The 20541-nt window shown below is 50.3% G+C and overlaps 1 protein-coding gene across 1 annotated transcript in view; it reads right to left on the bottom strand.

Moving 5' to 3' along the window:
* The window catches only part of MINDY4 (MINDY lysine 48 deubiquitinase 4), a 156038-nt gene that overhangs the window by 12465 nt on the left and 123032 nt on the right, over positions 1-20541 (bottom strand). The window contains exons 14-16 of the mRNA XM_036738541.1: positions 19827-19890; positions 15886-16047; positions 1733-1913 (exon numbers count right to left, since the gene is read on the bottom strand). Coding sequence (XP_036594436.1) covers positions 1733-1913; positions 15886-16047; positions 19827-19890 — 407 coding nt within the window. The remainder of the gene's footprint in view (positions 1-1732; positions 1914-15885; positions 16048-19826; positions 19891-20541) is intronic.

The raw sequence follows: 20541 nt of genomic DNA, 5'->3' as shown, positions 1-20541 counted from the left end.
ATCCACATCTGCCCTTCCTCCTCTCCTATGCACCCCCCACAAAGCTGCTCAGGAAGCTCCCATTGCTCTTATGGCTTCTAGGATCAAGCACAAAGTGCTCGGGTGACCAGCAAACCGACCTTTCTGAGAAATCTCTACCCTGTTGGTCTCCCTTGGACAATGTTCTTGTGCTCTCTCTGTGGCCCGCCTGGCCCCAGGTGGGCATCCTCAGCCTCTTGCTCCCACCTCCCTTCATCCTGTGGCTCCACAGGCTTGCCAGGGGTCATTCCCACTGCCCAGCCCCTGAAAGCACATGCAGTCTTCCCAGGACCCGAGTGCTGTGGTACCTTTGCACTGCTGGCACCCAGAGCAATGCCCAGCACAGAGTAGATGCTGGATCAATAATACGCGTAGAATTGTGCTGAGCCAAATCTGCTCAAATGAGTGAGTGCATTAAGCAGGTAATGGGTAATCAGGTTCACCTGATCTTAGTTCTCCTGGGCTGGGCCAGTCATCAAACTCAATGGCTGCCACACAATCTTAAACATGCAGAAAGTGACCCTCAGGTTCCCCAAGTCTCATCGCTCCCGGCCTGTCAAGGCTAGAGAGAGGTTTGAGCAGTGCTATCCAGGCCAGAGCCACAGCCACACTTCATCACCTCTAACATTCTCCTGGGCTGTGTTCTACCAGGTAACCTGGGAAAGGCAAAGTCCTTCTTGTGCTGGGACAGACTGGTGCTCAAGCCCAGGCCTTGGCCACTGGAGACCCTCTCCACCCCCACCTAGGGAGGAAGGACAGAATGTGCTGAGGCAAGCATTGCTGCTTGACATAAACATAAAGAAATGTGGGGGAGGGGAGCTGGGCTCTGGGAACACATGGCTAGCAGCCTCTTCTGAACAGGAGCTGGATAATAGGGGCACCTGACTCGGTCTATGATTGTGAAGTCTGGGGGCTAGAGAATGTCTGAGGCTGGTGGGGGGACGAGTTTGCTCTTTCACCTGGCCTCAGGCTGTGACCTATGATCCCCCATTTCTCATCCCCGTCTCATCACCAACCTGGCATTCTCACACACATGTGCATCACTGGCTTTGAGGGGACTGGGTGAGGAAGGAGAGCTGGTTGCTCCTCAGAAAGAGTTGGGAAGGACTTCAAAGGCTGGAATAAGAATCCTCCCTCTAACAAAGCTGACTAGGGTGGTCCAGCCTGTGCTTGGAGACCCCAGTGAATGGGAACTCACCAACCCCTCTGCAGGTATTGCCTGATGTCAAATGTAAATGTGCCTCCTGGCACAGAGTGGGGCAACAGTGTCTCGGGTCCCAAGGGCAGGTGAAAATTTTTGTTGAATGGGTGCTAACACTACTAAACTTTATGGGTTTTAAAAGTCAAGCTTGGAGCCATGTGATGATGAGACAAGGCAGCCCCAAGCACTCCTCCTTCCAAACCCTGCGGCCTCCGTCCAGCCTCCTCACAAGGCGAGGTCAGCCTCGCCGGTCTTCTCCCAAGCCCTCTTCCCAGCCTGCAGCTTGGGTGCACACCCCTCCTGAGCCTCTCACAGCGACCTCCTTCAAAAAGCCTGCCCTCGGCACCTACACCAGCTCTAGTGCTGGCATCCAAACTTCCCCACATGCACAGCTTATCTCAGGTTCCCAGGAAGAAAGCAGCCATGTTCTCATGTGCTGTGCATAGTACCAGGCATGGAGTGGGGCAGCCAGTAGGCCAGGAGGAAGGGCAAGACCTGTGCTAAGCCACATACCTATCGTCAGTCGAATCTCCCCCTGCTGGTTAGCCAGCCCATCGTAGTAATAGAGATCGAATATTCTTTCCACTTTCCAGTCACTGAGGAGGTCTCGCTGAAGGCTGAAGAGGATGCTGAAGTGGCTCTCACTGCACACAACCCAGATGGGATACCTGGGAGTCTTCAGATAACAGCCAACCTGAGAGGGAGATGTCAGAATGAAGAGTAAGCCAAATGGGGGTTCACTGACCGAGGAGAGGATGGGCCACCACTGGAAGAAAGAGACCAAGTGTCTACAGGATGGCCTTGCCTACACCCGTGTCCTCTCCACAGTGCCCAGGAGGCAGGTGGCTGATGGCAAGGGCACGCAAAGGGGAGTAAAATGAGACCCAGAGTCATGCAGGCAGATTCCAATCAACTAGGAAGTGCAGGAGCCCAGAGGACCTGGTACCACGCAAACTTCTCAGTAGCAGCACTGCTGACAACAGAGCCCTTCCAGGGCCTTGTGGCCAGCGATCTCCTGAAGAGACCTGGCATTAAAAAGGTGGGTTTCAGGTCAGGGAGCCAAGTGTTCAACAGGAATGACAGGCCAAGTCCAAGAGCTGTCCACACAACCACAAGGATGCTGAGAAGTCACGTATCTACCACATGTGTGTATGTATATATGTGTATATACGCTCACATACACAGACAGAGTGTGATGGAACAGAGAGCAGAGTTGAGAGTTAAGCAGACTGACCTTCAACCAACCCATCAGTCCGAATATTTAATCTATGTCTACCCCATTCTGGATACCGTGCCAGGTGCTGAGGATACAAAGGATCAACCAATCCCAGCCCATAATGAGCTTAATTCTAATGGGGGGGAGTACCCACAAAAAATATATGCAGAATAAACATGAAGTAAATACACAGATGCTGACCATCTGTGTGACTCTGAGCAAGTTGTGTAACCCTATTCACCTCAGTTTCCTCAAATGTAAAATGAGCTGGAGAAGGAAATGGCAAACCACTCCAGTCTCTCTTCCAAGAAAACCCCAAATGGGGCCATGAAGAGTTAGACATGACTGAAAAATGACTGAACAAAAAACCCCACATATGTACAAAGTTGTTAAATACAAGGTGGACTGGGGGCGGGGAGGGGGGATCTGGAAAGGCTTGTACAAAGGCGGCACCTGAGCTGTCTCTTAATGGAAGACAGGGACTCTCTAGTTCTGCTAAGCAACAGCCAGGACAAAGGCCCAGAGATGAGAGATGACATCCTGTGTGTGAGGAATGCAGGGAAGACCCATTAGCTCCGTCGCAGAGTGCCGAGAGGAAGCAATCTCCTGTTGGGCCAGGTTGTGAGGACTTCAGAAGTGAAGCAGAGGAATTTATATTGATCCTAGCAGCAACAGGAGGAAATCACTGGAGGTGCAAGGGCATGGGGAGTCACCTGCTCGGGCCTGCACTTAAGAAGCATCACTTGGGCAGCAGAGGGTAGAATGGGCTGGGCTGGGCAGAGACAAAAGCAGGGGGACCAAGGAAGCTGCTGCTGCGATAATGTATGAGGACATTGAAGGGGTCTGAGCCATGTGAGGAGAGAGAAGGGGTCAGGTGTAAGGCATTGTTAAGGTAGAAACAGGGAGACTGGGCAACAGGCTACATTTCTGGGTGAGGGAGGGTAAGGAGGCACAGATGAGGCTGAGGCGATGATCCTGGAAGACTAGAAGGGCAGTGGTGTCTTCAACAAAAAGCACATTTGGAAGAGAAGAAGCTTTAGGGAAAGGATAATGAGTTCTGTTTTGGACATGGTGACGTTGAGATAATCCAGGACATCTCTGAAATGTCCAGTAGCCAACTAGTGATGTGGAATCTGAGGGTAGAGAACAGGACTGGAGAGACAGATCTGTGTGATCATCAGAGACATGATGGGTAAGCCCATGGAAGCTGATGAGGTTACCAAGAGAAAGAGAGTATAGGAGAAGAGAAGAGGAGCCAGGAGAGAACCCTAGAGACTGTTCACAGTTTGGAGGAAACATGGAGATGAGAAACCAGCTAAGGACAAGGAGAAGGAACAGTCAGGTAAGTAAGAGGCCAGGAGAACCCAGGGAGAAGAGAGTATTTAGTGTCAAATGCTGCAAGTAGGTTGAGAACTGACAAAAGACCACCATATTTGACAATTCAGAGAACATTGGTAACAAGTCACCAGATTAAGCTGAGTAATGAAGTTGGGAGTCTGCAAAGGATCAAGGAATGAGAGGTGAAAGCGGTGAGTCCTGACAGCATTTCAAAGACATCTGGCTAAGAAAGCAAGGAGGAAGAGAACCAGTTGTTGGAGGGGATGGTAGGGTCTAGTGAAGGCTTTTAAGGATGGAGAGACTTGGCTATGTTTGAAGGTAGTAAGGAAGGAACCAGTGAGAGAGAGATTGAAGATTGGGGAGAGGGTGTTACTGAGGATGCAATCTGCTGGAGAATATGGGAAGGGGTGGGATCAAGTGCCCAGGTAAAGGGGTTGGACTTGGCAAGGAGAAAGATAGCCTCTTTGAAAGCAACTAAGGAAAATGAGAAGAGACTGGGGAATGATGTTAGGGGACGTTGAGGAAGAAAGAGATGGTCTGAAATATATTCTTCGGGGGGAGAGAGAATCAATTAGGAGGCATAAAAGGCCTGTTTGGCTAGAGTGAATCACATGAATAGATGCCACTGTGGATGCCTTCGGTGTGTCATGGGCCCAGTCGGCAAGGCTGTGACTTCCTTCAATCTTCAGCTTGCGAGCAGAAATACAGAGCAGAGAAGACGGCGATGGGAGTAATCCAAGAAGAGTGGCAATGGGGTCATTCAAGAGCACAGAACAGTGCAGAGTTGAAATGCTCTGGAGGTGGTGAAGGAGGCAAGGAAAGTCAGAACAGGAAAAATAAACAGAGAAAGCCTTGAGGGGTGGAGGGACTGGATGCAGGATGAGTGAAGCCCAAGAGTGGTGAGGGGAGAGCAGGTTATGGATAAACAGGTGGCCCCTCAGCCCTTGATACCAGTGGCCCATACTGCCTTCGTTTTTAAGTGTAACATTATCTATGTTTTACTTTATTTTTATATATTTTGTTAAATCTTCCTAATTATATTTTAATCTGGCTCAGGCCCACACTCAAATCTCAGGTTCAAAAAATACAGTGGATCCCTGGAGCCCAACAGAGTATCTGGCTCACAGCAGGTGCTTAATAAATGCACGCGCACACGCACGCGCACGTGTGTGTGTGTGTCTGTGTGTGTATACACATACATAGAGGCCTATATGGGTGAAGTGGATTATAAAATAAATGCTTGATATATACACACAAATACAAGGTTGTGTCAATACACATGTAAATGCAGATGTAGTTACAGGAATATTTATTAAGCACCTACTATGAGCCAGGTGCTGTGGTAGATTCTGGGCATACAAATATAAAAACGCTCCAAACGTGGTCCTGTGAGCCCTGGGAGTCAGGCCCTGGATTTATCCAGGTGAGAGGCTGGGGCCCAAGGCAGTGCCTCCCACCGGCTCATAGGTGATCACACACCAGAGCTGGGATCTGACCCTCGGTACTGGGTCCAATCCACTCTCCATTCTGCCACCCACAGGGTGAAGTTGTTCTATGAATTAAGAAAACTAGGCACAGATTCTACAGCCACCCAAAACTCTGTCATTAAAAAAAGTAAGGTGTGGAAGCAGGAACACGGCAGACAAAAGGGTGACTGCTGCAAACAGCACAATGTCATGGGAAGAGGGGGGTTCAAATCCAGTCTCTCCAGACGTTTCTCCAAGCTTCCCTGGGGTGCAAACATAGTGGGAGCCTGGCGCATCCCTCCGGGAGATGGAGGACATCGCCAGCTGGGTGACCTGAGATCCCTGTCTCCTGCTTCTTGCAGCAGCTGTGAGAGGGCTTTCAGGTTCCCCTCTGCTGCTGTGCTCTGCTCTCCTCTACCTCGACATGTCCAGCTGGGCTCTAAGGCCAAACCCAAGAGGGCAAGCAGAGCTACCGATGACACAGTGAATCTGGGGTACAGGAATGAGTAACCAGGACCACTGAGCCTCCAAGGCTCTTGGCCCCTCCTCTAACCAGGGTGGCTTTCTTCAGTTTTCTTTGCTGGTGTAGACATGCCCAGGGGATTTTTCTTCCTTGTTAGCACACAAATGCTTGTCCAGCCTGAAATGCAGGGAACATGTGCTCTCTCTGAAGAAGGAAATGGCACAGAGCAATGCTTGGGCCCATAAATGCTGCAGGTTCTTTTGTTCTTCATTATTGTTCACGAGATGGCCAAACATCTCCCTCCCCTCACAGCATGGCTGCTCTCCAGACCTCCAGCTAGGCAGACACATTTCTTGGCAAGTCCAGGTTGGAGGAGTGCTGTGGAGGGTGGGAAACGGGAATGCCAAGAGCCCAGAAACAGCCAGGGTGAGTGGGAGAAGAGCATCTAAGGGCCTGGGGGGCCCCAGAAAGCAGTCATCTTCAGGGTGGGGGGGCAGAGTTTCTCATGTCATTAGGACTTGGTGACTGTCACTTGCCTCATTTCAGTCTTCAGGACACCTAAATCTTCACGGCCATTGCCCTTCCATCCAAACACTGGTCCTCTCGGTCCCCAGGCCACGTCCCTCCTCCTCCAGCTGCCCCCCGCCGTCGGAGCGGGCACCATGCTGGCTAGTGGTTCTCCTACCCTGAGGTGTATGAGGCCCCCAAAGACAGCGACCAGATCTGCCTCTCCTGCCTCTGGCACCTAGTAGGTGCTCCAGACTTACTGGCTCATCTTCCCAGGCTTGCCCAGATGTAATGGTTCCTCATTCCCCGCAACCCCCATGAGACAGAAGAGAAAGGCTCGATTCCTAAGGCATCGGTTTCTCCATGAGACTGAGCCAAGGCTGCCCACTAACCCTCCTCATCCTCAGTCACTGCCACCATGACTTGGCTCCTTTCCCCTCACTCCAACCACTGTGAACTCTGGGCGCTAAGTGGAGATTCTCTAGGGCTTAAACACAGGCTCTAAGGCAGCATGCTGAGGTGGCCAGAGCCAGCCCAGTGACCCTGGCCAGATCCCTTCTCCTCTTAGGGTCCCAGGGATTTCTCCAAGACTCAGGGTGGCCTATCTTCATTGGCAGGAGGAGTTTCCTCACCAGGGGTTCCCTACTCCAATGAAATCACAGGGAAAATAGAACAAGGTTAGAAAAAATAAACAGAAGTGGACGCAAAGGGTCTATCCAGGGATATCAAGGCAGATAAAGAAAACAACGCTTGCAGGCTATTCACAAGGGAACGTAAAGTATTTTTGTCCTTGTTCGGCTGTTTTAGTCTAACTCTCCATGACCCCATTTGGGGTTGTCTTTGCAAAGATCCTGGAGGGGTTTGTCATTTCCTTCGCCAGCTCATTTTACAGATGAGGAAACTGAGGCAAATAGGGCAAAATGACTTGCCCAGAGTCACCCAGCTAGGAAGTGTCTGAGGCTAGATTTACACCCAGGTCTTCCTGACTCCAGGCTGGTGCTCTATCCACTGCACCGCCTTGCCGCCGCAGCCCCAAACAACTTAGTTTTCCATCTAAACCTACCGCTCGTCAGAACTCTCCCCATCACTGTCAACACCATCCCTGGGTCCACCACACGGACTCCCATTCTTGGTGCCATTTTCGGCTTCACGTCTTTGGGATACGCTTCCTCCTCCCCTCACCTCACGCCACCCTCAGCAGACGCTTAGCGTCTGTTATCACCAAACTAATGCAATAACCTCACCCAACTGCCCTCTCTGCCTCTGTGGCCATCACAAAGCATAGGTCTGATTGTCTCTCTCTCTGTCACACACACACACACACACACACACACACACACACACACACACACACAAACACACACACACACCTCACTCCAGTGGCTCCCCATCATCCCTAGGCTCCATTCATCCTGGCCTCCCTGCCACTATTCACAGATGACACGCCATCTCTAATCTTCCTTTGCTCTGGCCTTCCCGATGCCTGGAATGCTCTTCTTCCTTACCTCCACCTGTCAGAATCCCCCATCTCCTTCTGCCAAAGGCTTCCCTGCTCCCCCCCCCCCGCAAATTGCTGGTACCACTTCTCCTTCCCAAAGCTCTGTCTGCCCTGGCTAGATGGAAGCACCTTGAGAGCAGGGCCTGACTCACTTTTGGTCTGACATCCAGTGCCTCTTATCATGCCTGACACATACTAAGTGGTAAATAAATACTTTCTGATTTACAAGGACCTCTAAATTAAAGGCTTTCCTCCCTTCCCCCAACGATGCCTTCATCCCACCCTAGCCTGCTCTCCTTGGACATGGATTATGCTTCAGACTCTTCACTCACTCTCTATGCCCTAGGAAATCCATCTTCAGTTGGGAAAACTCAGGTAAACTAAGTCACACGGAGGTGCTAGTGAATTTGAGTTTTGAAGGGGTAATTCCTTCCCCTCAAGGAATGAAGATCCAATGGTAAAATCACAAACAGACAGGAAGTTTTGGGGTCTGGGCAAGGCCTACTTCTGTGGTCAGCTCACCAAAGGGGACACATTCTTGTGTCAACGAGAACACGGCTTCCTAGTATCCCACCCTCCATGCCTATGGAGCTGACTCCAGGTCAGAATTTGCAACTGATGAAGATTCCCTGAATCAGAAGATATATGAAGTGACTGGAATCCCAACTGTCCCCAAAGATGGCCTGCCATTCTCCACCTTGAGCTCCACATGAAGTACCAGCTTGCCAGTTGTCTGGGAGAACCGCGAGGACCCCTGCTGAATCCCTTCTGCAGGCCAGACAAGAAGGGTTGGTTAACCTGTTCGTCTCCAGCAGGGGATAAGTCTGCACATCAAAATCAAAGTCTCCAGTGGGAAAGGACTTTTGAGGTCATGCCCTGCAATGCCCCCTTGGGACAGGCGTAGGAAACAGACTGATAGGGTGATTCATTCCAGGCCACCTGCTGAGTTAGAGGTGAATTGGGCCAGCGTGAGAGCTAGGATTGGATACTCTTCTCCCAGCGCAGGCCAAGGCCAGAGCCCTCAAAGCACCCTAGGGTATTTCTGCAACAAGAAAATGAGGCTCTAATTTAAAGGTAATCCTCCTAGGTTCTGTCCCACAAAGGCAACAGTATTAGTTAATGAAGAATTCCTGAAGAATCACACAAGCAGCTTTTTAAGCATCTTCTTCTACCTTGAAATGTCAGCTTGGTTTCTTCCCAGGGACAGATTCTTTGGGAAGCCTGAAGAAAACCCTGTTAGCCAGTTTAATTGATGGGCACTGAAAAAAACCCAAGCTCTTCTGGCTGATGGCAAAATAACTTCCATACTTCCTTAATCCACACTCGGAAATGCCTCAGTGCGGGATTAGGATGAAGAATTGCACCAAGGGCAGTGTCAGTGACTGGAGTGAAAAAGCGGGGCCCAAGTAAGGGAGGCCTCGGGTCACAGACGGTGGCCAGCTGGGCAAGGGGATGTCGAGGGGTGCCTCTTCTCACACATACTGTGGAAGGGCCATGTCTTTAGTGAAACTGTCCTGTTGAGAGTAGACGTAGCTTTGGTTTTTATCTCTGCTTCTCCAGGGCTGCACATGGTGCCTGGCACACAACAGGCACTTACTAAATGCCTTTTGAACTGAATTCGGTGGTTATTCCTCAGCAGAATTTAAAGGGGGCAGTCCTGTTTTTCATCTCAGTGCCTGGCAAAGAGCTTAATAAATGCTTGTGAAATTGACTGGCTAAATGAGTTAAACTGAGTTTTTATAGTTCTTCAAAGTCTTCTGAGCCAACTCCCCATACGTACATGATCTCATCTGCACCTCCCACCCACACCGGGAACCAGGTGCCAGGGGGATTGGGGCCTGCATTTCCAAGATGAGGAGATGGCCAATCAGAGACAGGATGTGGTCCCTGTGGCCTCCCTGACCCCACTCAGCCCTGCATCCCGCTGTGAGCACCCTGCTCGAATGGTGCTGTCTCAACTAGACCCGTCCGTTGCTTTGTCCCCATTTTCCTAACATACCACTTGTGTTCTATCAGTGTCCGGCTGAGAAACCTCCAATGGGGCTCCCTCTCTGAGGGAAACGGCCAAGTCCTCCCTAGTACTTGGGCTAGGTCAGGGGTCTCCAGGCCAGCCTAAGGCCAACCTCACCTGCCAAATGCTCCCTCCCTGGCCCAACTCTCAGGACCATAGCCATTCTGAGGCTCCCCCACTCAGCAAACACTTCCCCAGGACGGCGACCTCCTGGCTCACTCTCATTTCCTGTAGGCACCTTTTCTCATTCAGCAGACCAGAAGCTTTGGAAGGCATGGGTCTATCTTACTCACAGTGTCCTGCACGGAGACAATTCCAGGAAATGTCTGCTGATTGATTCCGATCCGATGAAGAAGAAAGTCTAATATGGCCCCATTCTTTACGTTCTCCTGAGGAGATTCACAGCGTCCATAGGAACGTGACACTGGTCTGTGCTCTCTATCCCTTCAGCAGGAAGACAGTGTTTGCTTCCGCATGGGCATAACTGAAAATAAACCAATCTCACTGTGTCTGGGAAGAAGGCGAAGAGCAACGCAAGTGTGAACTGATCTGTGGCTATGACAAGCCAGTTCTTCTATTAGGGCAGTAAGCTGGAAGACGCCAGGAAACACACTGTCTGTGACATGCATCACACACGGGCACCTCATGTTCTGTCTTCCCCACGTTTTCCACAAGCACCTCCTCTCGAGGGTCAGACCAGGAGCTCCCAGAGAGCATGGCGGGGGGGTGGTGGTTATCACATTCACTCTGTCAATAAACGCCATGCTAAGCACTGGGAACAAAAACGACAGAGGGGGCAAGAGTCCCACCTTCATGGGGTGACTCTTCTAATGGGGAAGACAACATGCGGACCACCGTATATTTAAGATGTACACAGGGTGACTGGATGTACACAGCGGGAAAGGACTACTGGGGCACAGGCCGGGAAGGAGGCATTTGGGTCGGGCGTGGAAAGAAGTGAGAAGGCAGGAGATGGAGATGAGGAGGCAGACAATCCCACACTAAGAGGACAGCCAGTGAAAAGTCAGGAATCGAGCGCAACCATGCACAAGAGACATCCAGGGGGCTGGTGGAGCTAGAAAGGAGTAACAAGGGAGAGCCCTGGAGAGCTGGGGAGGTCAAACCAGTGCTTCATGAGAATAACTCTGAGGTGGCCGTCAGAGGAGAAGCCTGAGGGATGGGGGTCTGCACCAGAGGAGAGGTGACCGATACGTGGGATGCTGTCAATGTGTGATCGACGAGGGACTGAGTGAGGCTGACCTGAGGCTCTGAGCCTGGGTGCCTGGGGACATGGCGGGGAGCTCCACAGTCAAAGAGAAGCCTGGAAGAGGGGAGGATCTATGGGAACAGAGAACTTCTTTTCCCACGGCCTTCATCCCCAGCCCCGTTATCCTAAAACAAACATAACCTTCCCTCGCCCTGCCAAACCACAAGCTATGTCTCTGTCTCCTTCTTTTCTCAGCCAAAGTCCTTGGGAAAAGACTGTGCACACTCAACGCATCCACTTCTCCCCCAACTTGGGGCACTCAAGCGGACGGTCCTCTTCAAAGTAACCAACGGTGTCTTAATGGCCAGATTTGTGGTCTTTCTCCATTTGTCTGCTGCATTTGAGACCGCTGACCCCTCGTCCTGGGTTCTCAGGACACGGCTCTCTCTTCCTCTCAGACTGCTCCTTGGCAGTCTTCACAGCCCCTAACTGGTGGTGTTTCCCAAGGTTCTACCTGGGGCCCTCTTCTCTTCTCCCTCTACGCTTTCTCTCTGTGACTCCTCAACTCCTAGGACTTCCATGACTCTTTCTATGTAGATGACTCCCACATATGCACACATACATACCCAGTCCTGTTCTCCTCCCCAAATTTCCATCTCATCTCATGAACTGCCCACTGCATACTTCAAATTGTGTGTCCCAGAGATCCCTTGTACTCAATGTTTCTAAAGTGGAACTCAGTGCCTTTTCTCCTGAAGCCCCCTCCTTCCAACATCCTCCCAGTCTCCCAGACACTGACATTAATGTGGACTCCTCACTCCCCCCACATATCCAATTAGTTGCCAAATCTTTCTGCCTTCACGATGACTCTCCCGTACACCTCCTTCACCCCGCTCATATAGCGACCCGCTCTGATTATGCCTTCACCGCTGTTAGCCTGGATCTACACATGGCTGCTGAAATAATTATCATCCAGGATGCATCAGGCCACGTGACTGCCCCACTCAATCACCCTCAGTCGGGGTGGGGAACCTGCAGCCCTTGAGGCCCTTTGACTGAATCCAGACTTGGGAGAACAAATTCCAAAGGAGTCTAGAGGAAGGAGAGACCGCACTGTGGCTGGCAGGCACGACCTGGATAAAGATGCAGCAAAGAAAACTGAGAATGCACATCAGACAGGGAGGGGGAGAACCGGGAGAGAGCAGTGTCACTAAAACCTAGAGAGGAGAACAGCGGGGGCAGTAGCAAAGGCTGCTGAGAGGCCCAGAAGGATGAGGTTTAAGGAAAGACTATCAGATCTACAATTCAGAGACCTCCGCTAATGAGGTCTATATGCAATGAGAAGGTTTAGAAGAAACTGAGAGGAAATGTAGGCACACAAATGACTTTCTAACTAAAAGGAGAAAGAGATGGGACAGGAGTTAGTAGGGGCAGAGAGAGGAGATGGGGGCATTTCTGCAGGCAGCAGGGAAGGAGCCAGGAGATGGGGAGAGGCTGAAGGATAGAGGACAATTTACTGGAGGAGATGGGCTCAGGGGCATATAACTGGTGTGCCTTAGCAAGGGCAAGGGCCACCTCTTCAGGAAAGAAAGGGCTGAAGGAGGAAAAAGCAGAGGAAGGATTTCAGTGATGTGAGGTAACAAGAGGGGAGAAGACAGAGATCCTGGTAATGGCCCTGATGTTTTTTTTTTTCTGGAAGTATGAGGCAATGTCCTCAGGGAGAAAGGGTGAGATTAGCTAACAGACATTTGTACTGGAGTCAGCTGTTTTAGGATCTTTAGTTCTGTTCAACAGAACTGTATTAGCTAAATGAATTGACTCATTTATGCCACATCAAGCAAATCGTGAATACTTTTTCAAATGATAACAAAATTCATTCTGAAGAACAGAGGACCTAGTATCTCAAGGAAAAGAATGAGAAAACGTATGAATGAAGGGGATATAGCTAGCACCACCAGATTTTATATAAATCAGCAGGCGGTCATAAAAACTACTCAACATTTTTTAAAAATGATAAGTCCATCAGTAAACCTGATTAAATAAGCAAGAAATGGAACCAATTGGAAATAGCAGTTTAGTGTTTGGTAAACCCTGAAACATGAAATATGGGGGAAGGACTCCCTTTTGGAAAAGAACTAGAATTAGAAAATTGGAAAGCATTTTGGCAGAAGTCTGATGTAGACAGCTATGTTATATGCCACAATACGGTCAAAGTAGATGAGACCTGAAAGAGTCACACCATTAAAAAACAAAGTAGACGGAATAAGATTAAGGCACTTTTCCAAAGTACTGCTAGGAGTAGAAATCTTCAAGAGGGATAGAGAAAATCATGAAAGGTTTTTCAAAAGACAATTTGAATTACAAAACATTAAAAAGTTTGTGGACGGACAAAATCAATGCAGCTAGAGCAAGTTTCACCAAACATCGCTAATAAAAATCTGATTTGTCAAATGTACAGGGACCTGACATCAGCCGGTGACACTGAGAGCCACTCCCCGGTAGATGAGAGGTCAAGGAACGGGAGGTTTCAAAAGCAGAACTTGAAATAGGACAGAGCACAGGGCAGCATCCCACAATTCATCAATCACAACAGCAAAGCAAACGCAAAGACCTGCTCCGTGATCTTATGCCACACAAACGGGCAAAGCTGACCAGGAAGAAGGGGGCCCGCGGAGGCCTGACACAGAGCTGTCTCAGCTCATCTACACGAATGGAGGGCTGAACCAGAGGACATCCAAGGTGCCGCCCAGCTCGACCTCGAGGGGCCTCTGATGCCGGCACGGGGTTAGGGGAGCTGGGAAGAGATCAGTTTGGAGTTATGCAAGCCAAGTGACCCAATGAGCCCACTACTGCGCAAATGCCCCAAGGAAGCGAGAGACAGAAACAAAGGGCCAAGAGATACACCAAGACATTCTTAATGTCCCTTTGATGTGAGTCCTCAGTGACTGAGGGTTAGCTAAGAAAACCTATGGTATATTAATGCAATGGAATACTACTGTGTGGTAAGAAGTAGGAACCTCAGCAATTCAGAGAAACATGAGAAGACTAACACAACTGATGCGGCTTCCAATAAGCAGAACCGAGAGAACAATTACTAACTGTAGTGACGTGAGTGAGAATATCACGGTCTAAGTAACTGGAAAACCAACGAAGGCCCTACAGAACAGATATTAATATTATATTGATGTTACTAGGACAGAATAATGCATACATTATTCTCCTATATAATTTACATACTAATATGCTAACAGTATTAGCATAGCACAGAATATATACGCTGTTGGGTCGGATGATTCTTTTCCTGCTCCAGCCACCCCCTCTCATACACATGAGTCTTGGGAACAGACAGCTTGGCACATCAGCAGTTCCCAGCTCTCTGGGGACTCTTCCAGCGAAAGGAATGTTTGGGGGTGGAGGGAAGGATGTTCCCACTCCCTCCAAGCGGCAGTGGCAGCTAGGACACATGACGTACTGGGACCAGGCAGACCTAAGGTGAGGCCCCAAAGCCCTACACCTAGCTGCCTTCTGCTTCCTTCCTTGAGCACAGATCCTGAGAAATGGGCATTTCCAGCCTGGGCAGCTACTCCTGGGTCAAGAGTTCCAGATCTAGGCCTCTTCTGACCAGAGGAGAAAAGCACCATTGCCAGAAGAAGGACTACGAAAAACTGCGTTCAGGTTAGCCAGCAGTGAGCCTTGTGAGCTGCTCGGGTCAAGTAACTGAGGCGACCGTTCCAGAGGGATGACTTTGGTGCTGGGGTGTGAAGGAAGGACAAAGGACAAAGACCCAGCGGGCTACTGGAGATGTTGGATATTTCCGTATTTGCTAAGGAAGGCTTGGGCATCCCTTCCATTCTACGCACTGCTGTCCTTCCATACCTGACAACTGCGTTGTATACTGAATACGTTTGCTAGTTGGGACTCCGTTACCCGCACTTTGGAAAGACCCTCAACAGGAGCCATTTATAATATTTGTTTTAAAGATTTCTCCGGACTTAGTTTGGGTGAGACAGAAACAGAGAGAGAAGAGCCTGAGCCTGCCCCCCACACCCTCCTCCGGGGTCCGCGTGAGCCCGGGGCAGAGCCTCTCACGGGAGTTACCGCTCGGGCTGAGGGGGGCAAATGAATCTAACCCTGACACAGTAAGCAAGAGCTTCCAAACGTGAAAATGGAATTAAGGCCAAATACCTTAGTGGCCCAGCCAGCTCACAGCTGTGAACCTCCGGGCGGTTACCGAGGACTGTGTGAAAGCGTAGGATAAGAATGTTTCTGTGGAATAGCTGTTATGGTTGTTTTCCTCCCCAAAGATAATGAAAACTTGGCTTGGTTGTGTCAGGGAGCGGGGAACTAGGTCAGAAAGGGGAACGCCGTTCTTCTGGCAAACGCAGTCACGGGAGCCATTCGGAAAAAGGCCCGGCGGCCGGAAGGCCACTTTGCTCCTCGTTTAGAGGGTCAGGGACGGCTGAAGTTCACCTTGGCTTAGAACCTCTTTCTTTTCCAAATGAGATAATCTATGTAAAGTGCTTCACAAACCTTAAAGCACCATAAAAATGTTCCTACTGCTAATTATTAAAACTGTAATCCTTACTCTTCTCAAGGCAGAAGGTAACAGTGTAAGCCAGGCTGCATGGGGTCCTCCCTTTTCCCTGGCACACTCAAGGACATCCTGGATCAACCCTGGATCTCATCCCATGTCACTGCAATAGGCTCCCTCAGGACCGCTCACATGGGGGGTTATTTTACCCTATGTGACCAATGGGACCATGTGAGAAATGGTGTAAGATCCCCTTGGCCTTCCTCGCTCCTCAGATTCTGGAGGCTGGCTGGCTTCTTCTGGGAGAATAAACACCTCATGAGCCCAATGATGGGCCATGGTCATCCTGGCACTATCTCCCTCCCTCCCACCCCAGGAGGTGCTACCGGTGGGGGCAGGGGGGGGGGGCGGGGCTGGGGTCCGGCCCACCTGACAAACGTCGTAGTGCTCAAACAGAGACAGGAGCCCAACATCGCTGCGGGAGGCGATTCCTTTGAGGAGGGTGATGTTCCCATTTCCAGAATCCAGCTCCACCGTATCATTGAAAACATTGGACACGGCTTTGCCAGTCAGAAGCAGGTTGACAAGTTCCTGTCGACAAGAGAAACAGGAAGTTTGTGAATTCTATGTACCACACACAAAAGAAATGGAGGACAGAAGTTCAGAAGAGATAAGATGAGGGTGGGGAGGAAAAGAAAGAAAGGAACAGAGGATTTTTTCCACAACTCACAGGGAACAAAACTTCGGCCACTTTCCTTCTAAGTTTGTAAGCTACTGTTTGATCTGATCTTTTCTGTGGGCAAATCATCTGACGCTGGACTCAGTGACTGCCTCTACTGGACCTGCTGACCCAACTCTACATCTCTGACCCCACAGAGACACAAAACCATTGACCTTGCCCTCAAGCACGGCTCTGGAAAGCAAGTTTTTAAAAATATATTTTTATTTATTTCATTAAATATTTCCCAATTACATGTAAAAATTTTTTTCAGTCATTTTTTAATATTTTGATTCCAAATTCTCTCCCTCCCTCTAGCCCCTCTCCCACTCATTAAGAAGGCAAGCAATATGTCAATTATACATGTGAAATCATGCAAAACATTTCCATATTAGCCACGTTGCCCAAAAAAGGCAAGAGAAACAAAATTTAAAAGGTCTGCTTCCCTCTGCACCCAGAGTCCATCGGTGCTCTCTCTGGAGGTGGGCCTTTGGAATCCTGTTGCTCACTGTCTCGATCAGAGCAGCTAAGTCATTCTCACCTGGTCGTCATTCAGCATCGCTGCAGCCACATACATTCTTCTCCCGGTTCTGCTCACTTTACTGTGCATCGGTTCACCTAAGTCTTCCCAGGTTTTTCTGAAATCGTCCTGCTCACCATTTCTTATAGCACACTAGTATTCCATCACGATCACGTACCACAGCTCATTTGGCTGTGACTCTTGAGAAATGTACTCACATTTATCAATCATTTTATACCCTGAAAAGCACTTTTCTTATAACCCTCTGATAAAGATAACGCGAATGGCAATGTCCCCAGTTTACAGATGAAGGAATGGATGCCCGGAAAGGTTAGCTATAAATAACTGTAATACAAAGCAGAATGCCTCAAGTACCCTAAGAGACACCCAAACAAAAGGCTGGGGGAGCTCAGGAGGAGGAGGGACCACTTCTGGTAAAAGAGGCATCAGGGTGGCATCACAAAAACCTTCATCCAGAAAGTGGCATTTGATTTGGGCCTTTAAGGTCAGGTGGTAAGAAGAATGGCATGAGCAAAGGTCTGGAGGTAGGAAAGTCAAGGGGGCTCAGGTGGTAGTCCTGTAGAGGCAGAGCTCAAGAGGTGGAAGGGAGATCAGATCTGGGACTGCCTTTGTCTTGAAAGCCAGGCTCAGAATAAGTTTGTGCTTCATTCTGCTAGTAAAGAGGAGCTTTGGAATGGTTCAGCGCATGGTGGAAACACGGAATGTGAGACTAGGCCGACTCATACAGCAGAAGGATCCTCACTAGGAGCTCTCTCTCCTCTTTTCCAAGATCTGCATGGCCAACATCTCTCACCCTGATCACTCTCCTGTGGACGCTGTCTAGCTTCTTCTCAAATATTGGTGCCCAGGGCCGAACACGTGTCCAGGTGAAATGTGACCAGGGGAGGACTACGGCCAGACTGTTCTCCATAGTCCTGGAAGCATGGTCTTTCTCAGCACAACCCCAGAACTCTTCAGGTCCATCCTATCGCATATTAAGCTTGTGGTCCACTTAAACCCCCAGATTTTTTTCCAGACAAACCTCTCTAGCCATATTTCTACCTTTTGTAACTTGAGGCATGAGATGTTTCATTGATCCCTAATGAATTTCATTCTTCATCAATTTGGCCCAAAGTTCCAGCCTCACAAAACACTTTTTGGATCCTGACTTGGTCATCCAGTGCATTAGCTGTTGTGTCATTTGCAAATCTGGTAGCTTCCCATCCATGTCTCTGTGGGCCAAGCCCAGAAAGAGATCCCTGATCCCACTGGACATCTCAGGCCACGCCAACACTGAGCAGCCATTCAACCAGTTTCTGAATCCATTGGAGGCTGTCTTCCAGTGCCCACCTCTCTCCATCAACCTGTGTGGCATCCCCTTCTTGGGGACCCTGCTCTTGAGCTGGGATGGGGAGAAGCCATAAAGGTCTCTCTTCTTTACTGGATCATGTAAATGTGCCAGGATGGAAGGCTCTGGGCCCAGAAGGGCATGGTGTGAAAAGCCCAGGCTCTAGTCAGAGGGCCTGGGTCCCAAGCCCACCTTGGAGACTTCCTACTGTGGGACCCTGGATGAGGCCCTGGGTTTGTTTCTTCCTTCCTTCTCCAGAGCTAGGCCTGGGGCTGCCATTCCCAGGACCCTGGCCAACACTAACCCCGCTTCTGTTGATTTCAGATATGGCCCACAGAGTCTAAGTGGGACTCTCGTGTCAGAGGCAGGATCTGAACTCGGCTCTTCCTGACTCCAAGCCCAGCACTTCATCTGCCTCACATCACCAGACCACGTCAGATAACAGAGTTTACTGAAAGCCCTCCTCCCTTCTTCTGTACCGACAATGGTGAGAAAAGTAGCAAGCAGTAAATTACTTTCATCCCTGCTGACAACCCCTGACCCAGTGATAGTGAGAGGGACCCTTGGTTTTATTGATGGGAGATGTGGAATGCCCTGCATTGTGTGTATACAGAGGAAGCCCAGAAGGACTCTGAGGGAAGTTATGGTGCCCTGGGGGGGGGGGGTTATCAGCCCCTCAGGAAGGGGAGGCTGAGCTCGCTGTGTCCTACAGGGCTAAAGGTCTTCCCCTCTGGCCTCGAGGATATGGGGAGGGGTTGATGCTATACTCTCTGGACAGCTTCCTCCAAGGCTTTGGCCAGGCATAAGCCTTCCCAGAACTAGGCAGTGGGACAAGGCCTGGTCTCTGTGTCTACCCAGTCTTCCTTCTTCATGATGCTGGAATGGAGTCAACCTAAGACAAGCAACATGAAATGCTGAAAGGGGCCCTCGAGGTGACAAGCCATGAGTGGAGAGCCACAGGAGGCTCAAGGAGGGCCCAGAAGGTTTGGAAGAGCCACTGCAGTTAATTAAGGAGACACACAAGGACTGTCTTGCAGCAGTGAGGGCCCAGTCAAGATTGTGGACAGACATCTGTTACGGAGCCAGTCAACGTGGCTTTGTGACCTCCTCCAGCTTCTTCCATAAGGCTTAGGGTCCCCTCTACAGCTAGGTCTGTTTCCTCAGGCCTTTGTGGGGCTCATTCCCCCTGCAGGGACCCTTTGCTCTGACCCATGCCATCCTGCATCCTTGCCTTGTTGCGACTGAGCATTCTGCCCCAGCCAGACTGAGCATTCTGATGGGCAGCCGTGGGCATCAGGAACACCACTAGGACAGCTAGGTCCATGCTGTGCCTCTGACCTCTCCAGCTGCTTGGCACGATCATGGCTTCCCCGGGACTCAGTGCTCTCCCTGGGTTGCTATGAGAAAAGCAGGTGCTACAGAGATGGGAATTCTGCTTAGGAATGGTGGCCTGGAACACAGGAGAGAGTGTGGAATCCTTATGCGCAGGGCCACCCTGGGCAGGTCAGCCAAGCTCTTAGCCTCAGCTCCCCCATCTGTAATGGGGGACAATAGCCCCTGTACCACCTGCTTCAGAGCATGTTTGTGAGCTGAGCACTGTCGGACTAATCGTTACGATTCTGTTCCCTCCAGGCCCAGGAGCACCAGGTTAGGCATCCCTGCATAGGTTCTTATGGAACAAATAAATGAATGGAGCCCAGAGAGACAGACCACACAAAACAAAACACCCACCCCAGGCTCTCCCTCTCTCTCCCCACCTCTCCCAGGACCACTCCCATGGGTACCTGGGTGCAGTACCCGTGGGCTCCAATCAGGCAGCTGGTGGGCATGTCAAAGTCTTGGCGCACTCTGAAAAACACAAGAGTCATGACTGGAGGAGGCACCCGATGCATTCAGTTAGTTGGGCTCTGCTCCTTTGGGCCTGGAAGGGAGCATGGTGCCACATCTAGAGTCAGAAGGCAACCTTGGCTAAGTCATTCAGCCTCTCTCTCACCAAGCGGCAAGGCCAAACCAGCTTTGGATCCCCTATGGGGGAAGTCTTGCCTCTCAAAGCCCCTCAGGTGGCGGCTCAGGACTCCTCATTACCCTGTCCAACCAGGCTGCCCCCCAAGTGCCCTGGTCTCAGCAGGCTGTCAAGGAAGAAAGGGGTAAGATCAAATACATCACAAGGCAGTCGTGACACATTTTATTTCCAAAAGAGGACTCCTCTTCCCAATAGCACTGGGGCAAAAGAGTCCCAGAAAGGGGGTGGGATAGGTTTTCTCAGGGTACTGCACTTCTCCCATTTGGCCCAACTGGTATGAGCATCCCCCCACCACTGTAAAACCATTTTTTATGTGACAGCATCCTCTGGAGAGGGGAAGGGAGATGGGGCAGAGGTCAAGGCCAAGGCTTTGGTTTAAGGGCAGAGGCCCTGGAAGCCAGAGTTTAAAGAAAGGGAAGGGAATAGAAACAAGGCCTGGTCTACATTTTGACTTCCTACCTAAGATCCATCCTAAA

This window comes from Trichosurus vulpecula, chromosome 9 (assembly GCF_011100635.1).
Source record: "Trichosurus vulpecula isolate mTriVul1 chromosome 9, mTriVul1.pri, whole genome shotgun sequence".
Classification (NCBI taxonomy): domain Eukaryota; kingdom Metazoa; phylum Chordata; class Mammalia; order Diprotodontia; family Phalangeridae; genus Trichosurus; species Trichosurus vulpecula.
Note: the sequence above shows the minus strand (reverse complement) of the source record. Positions and strands in the feature narration are given on the sequence as shown.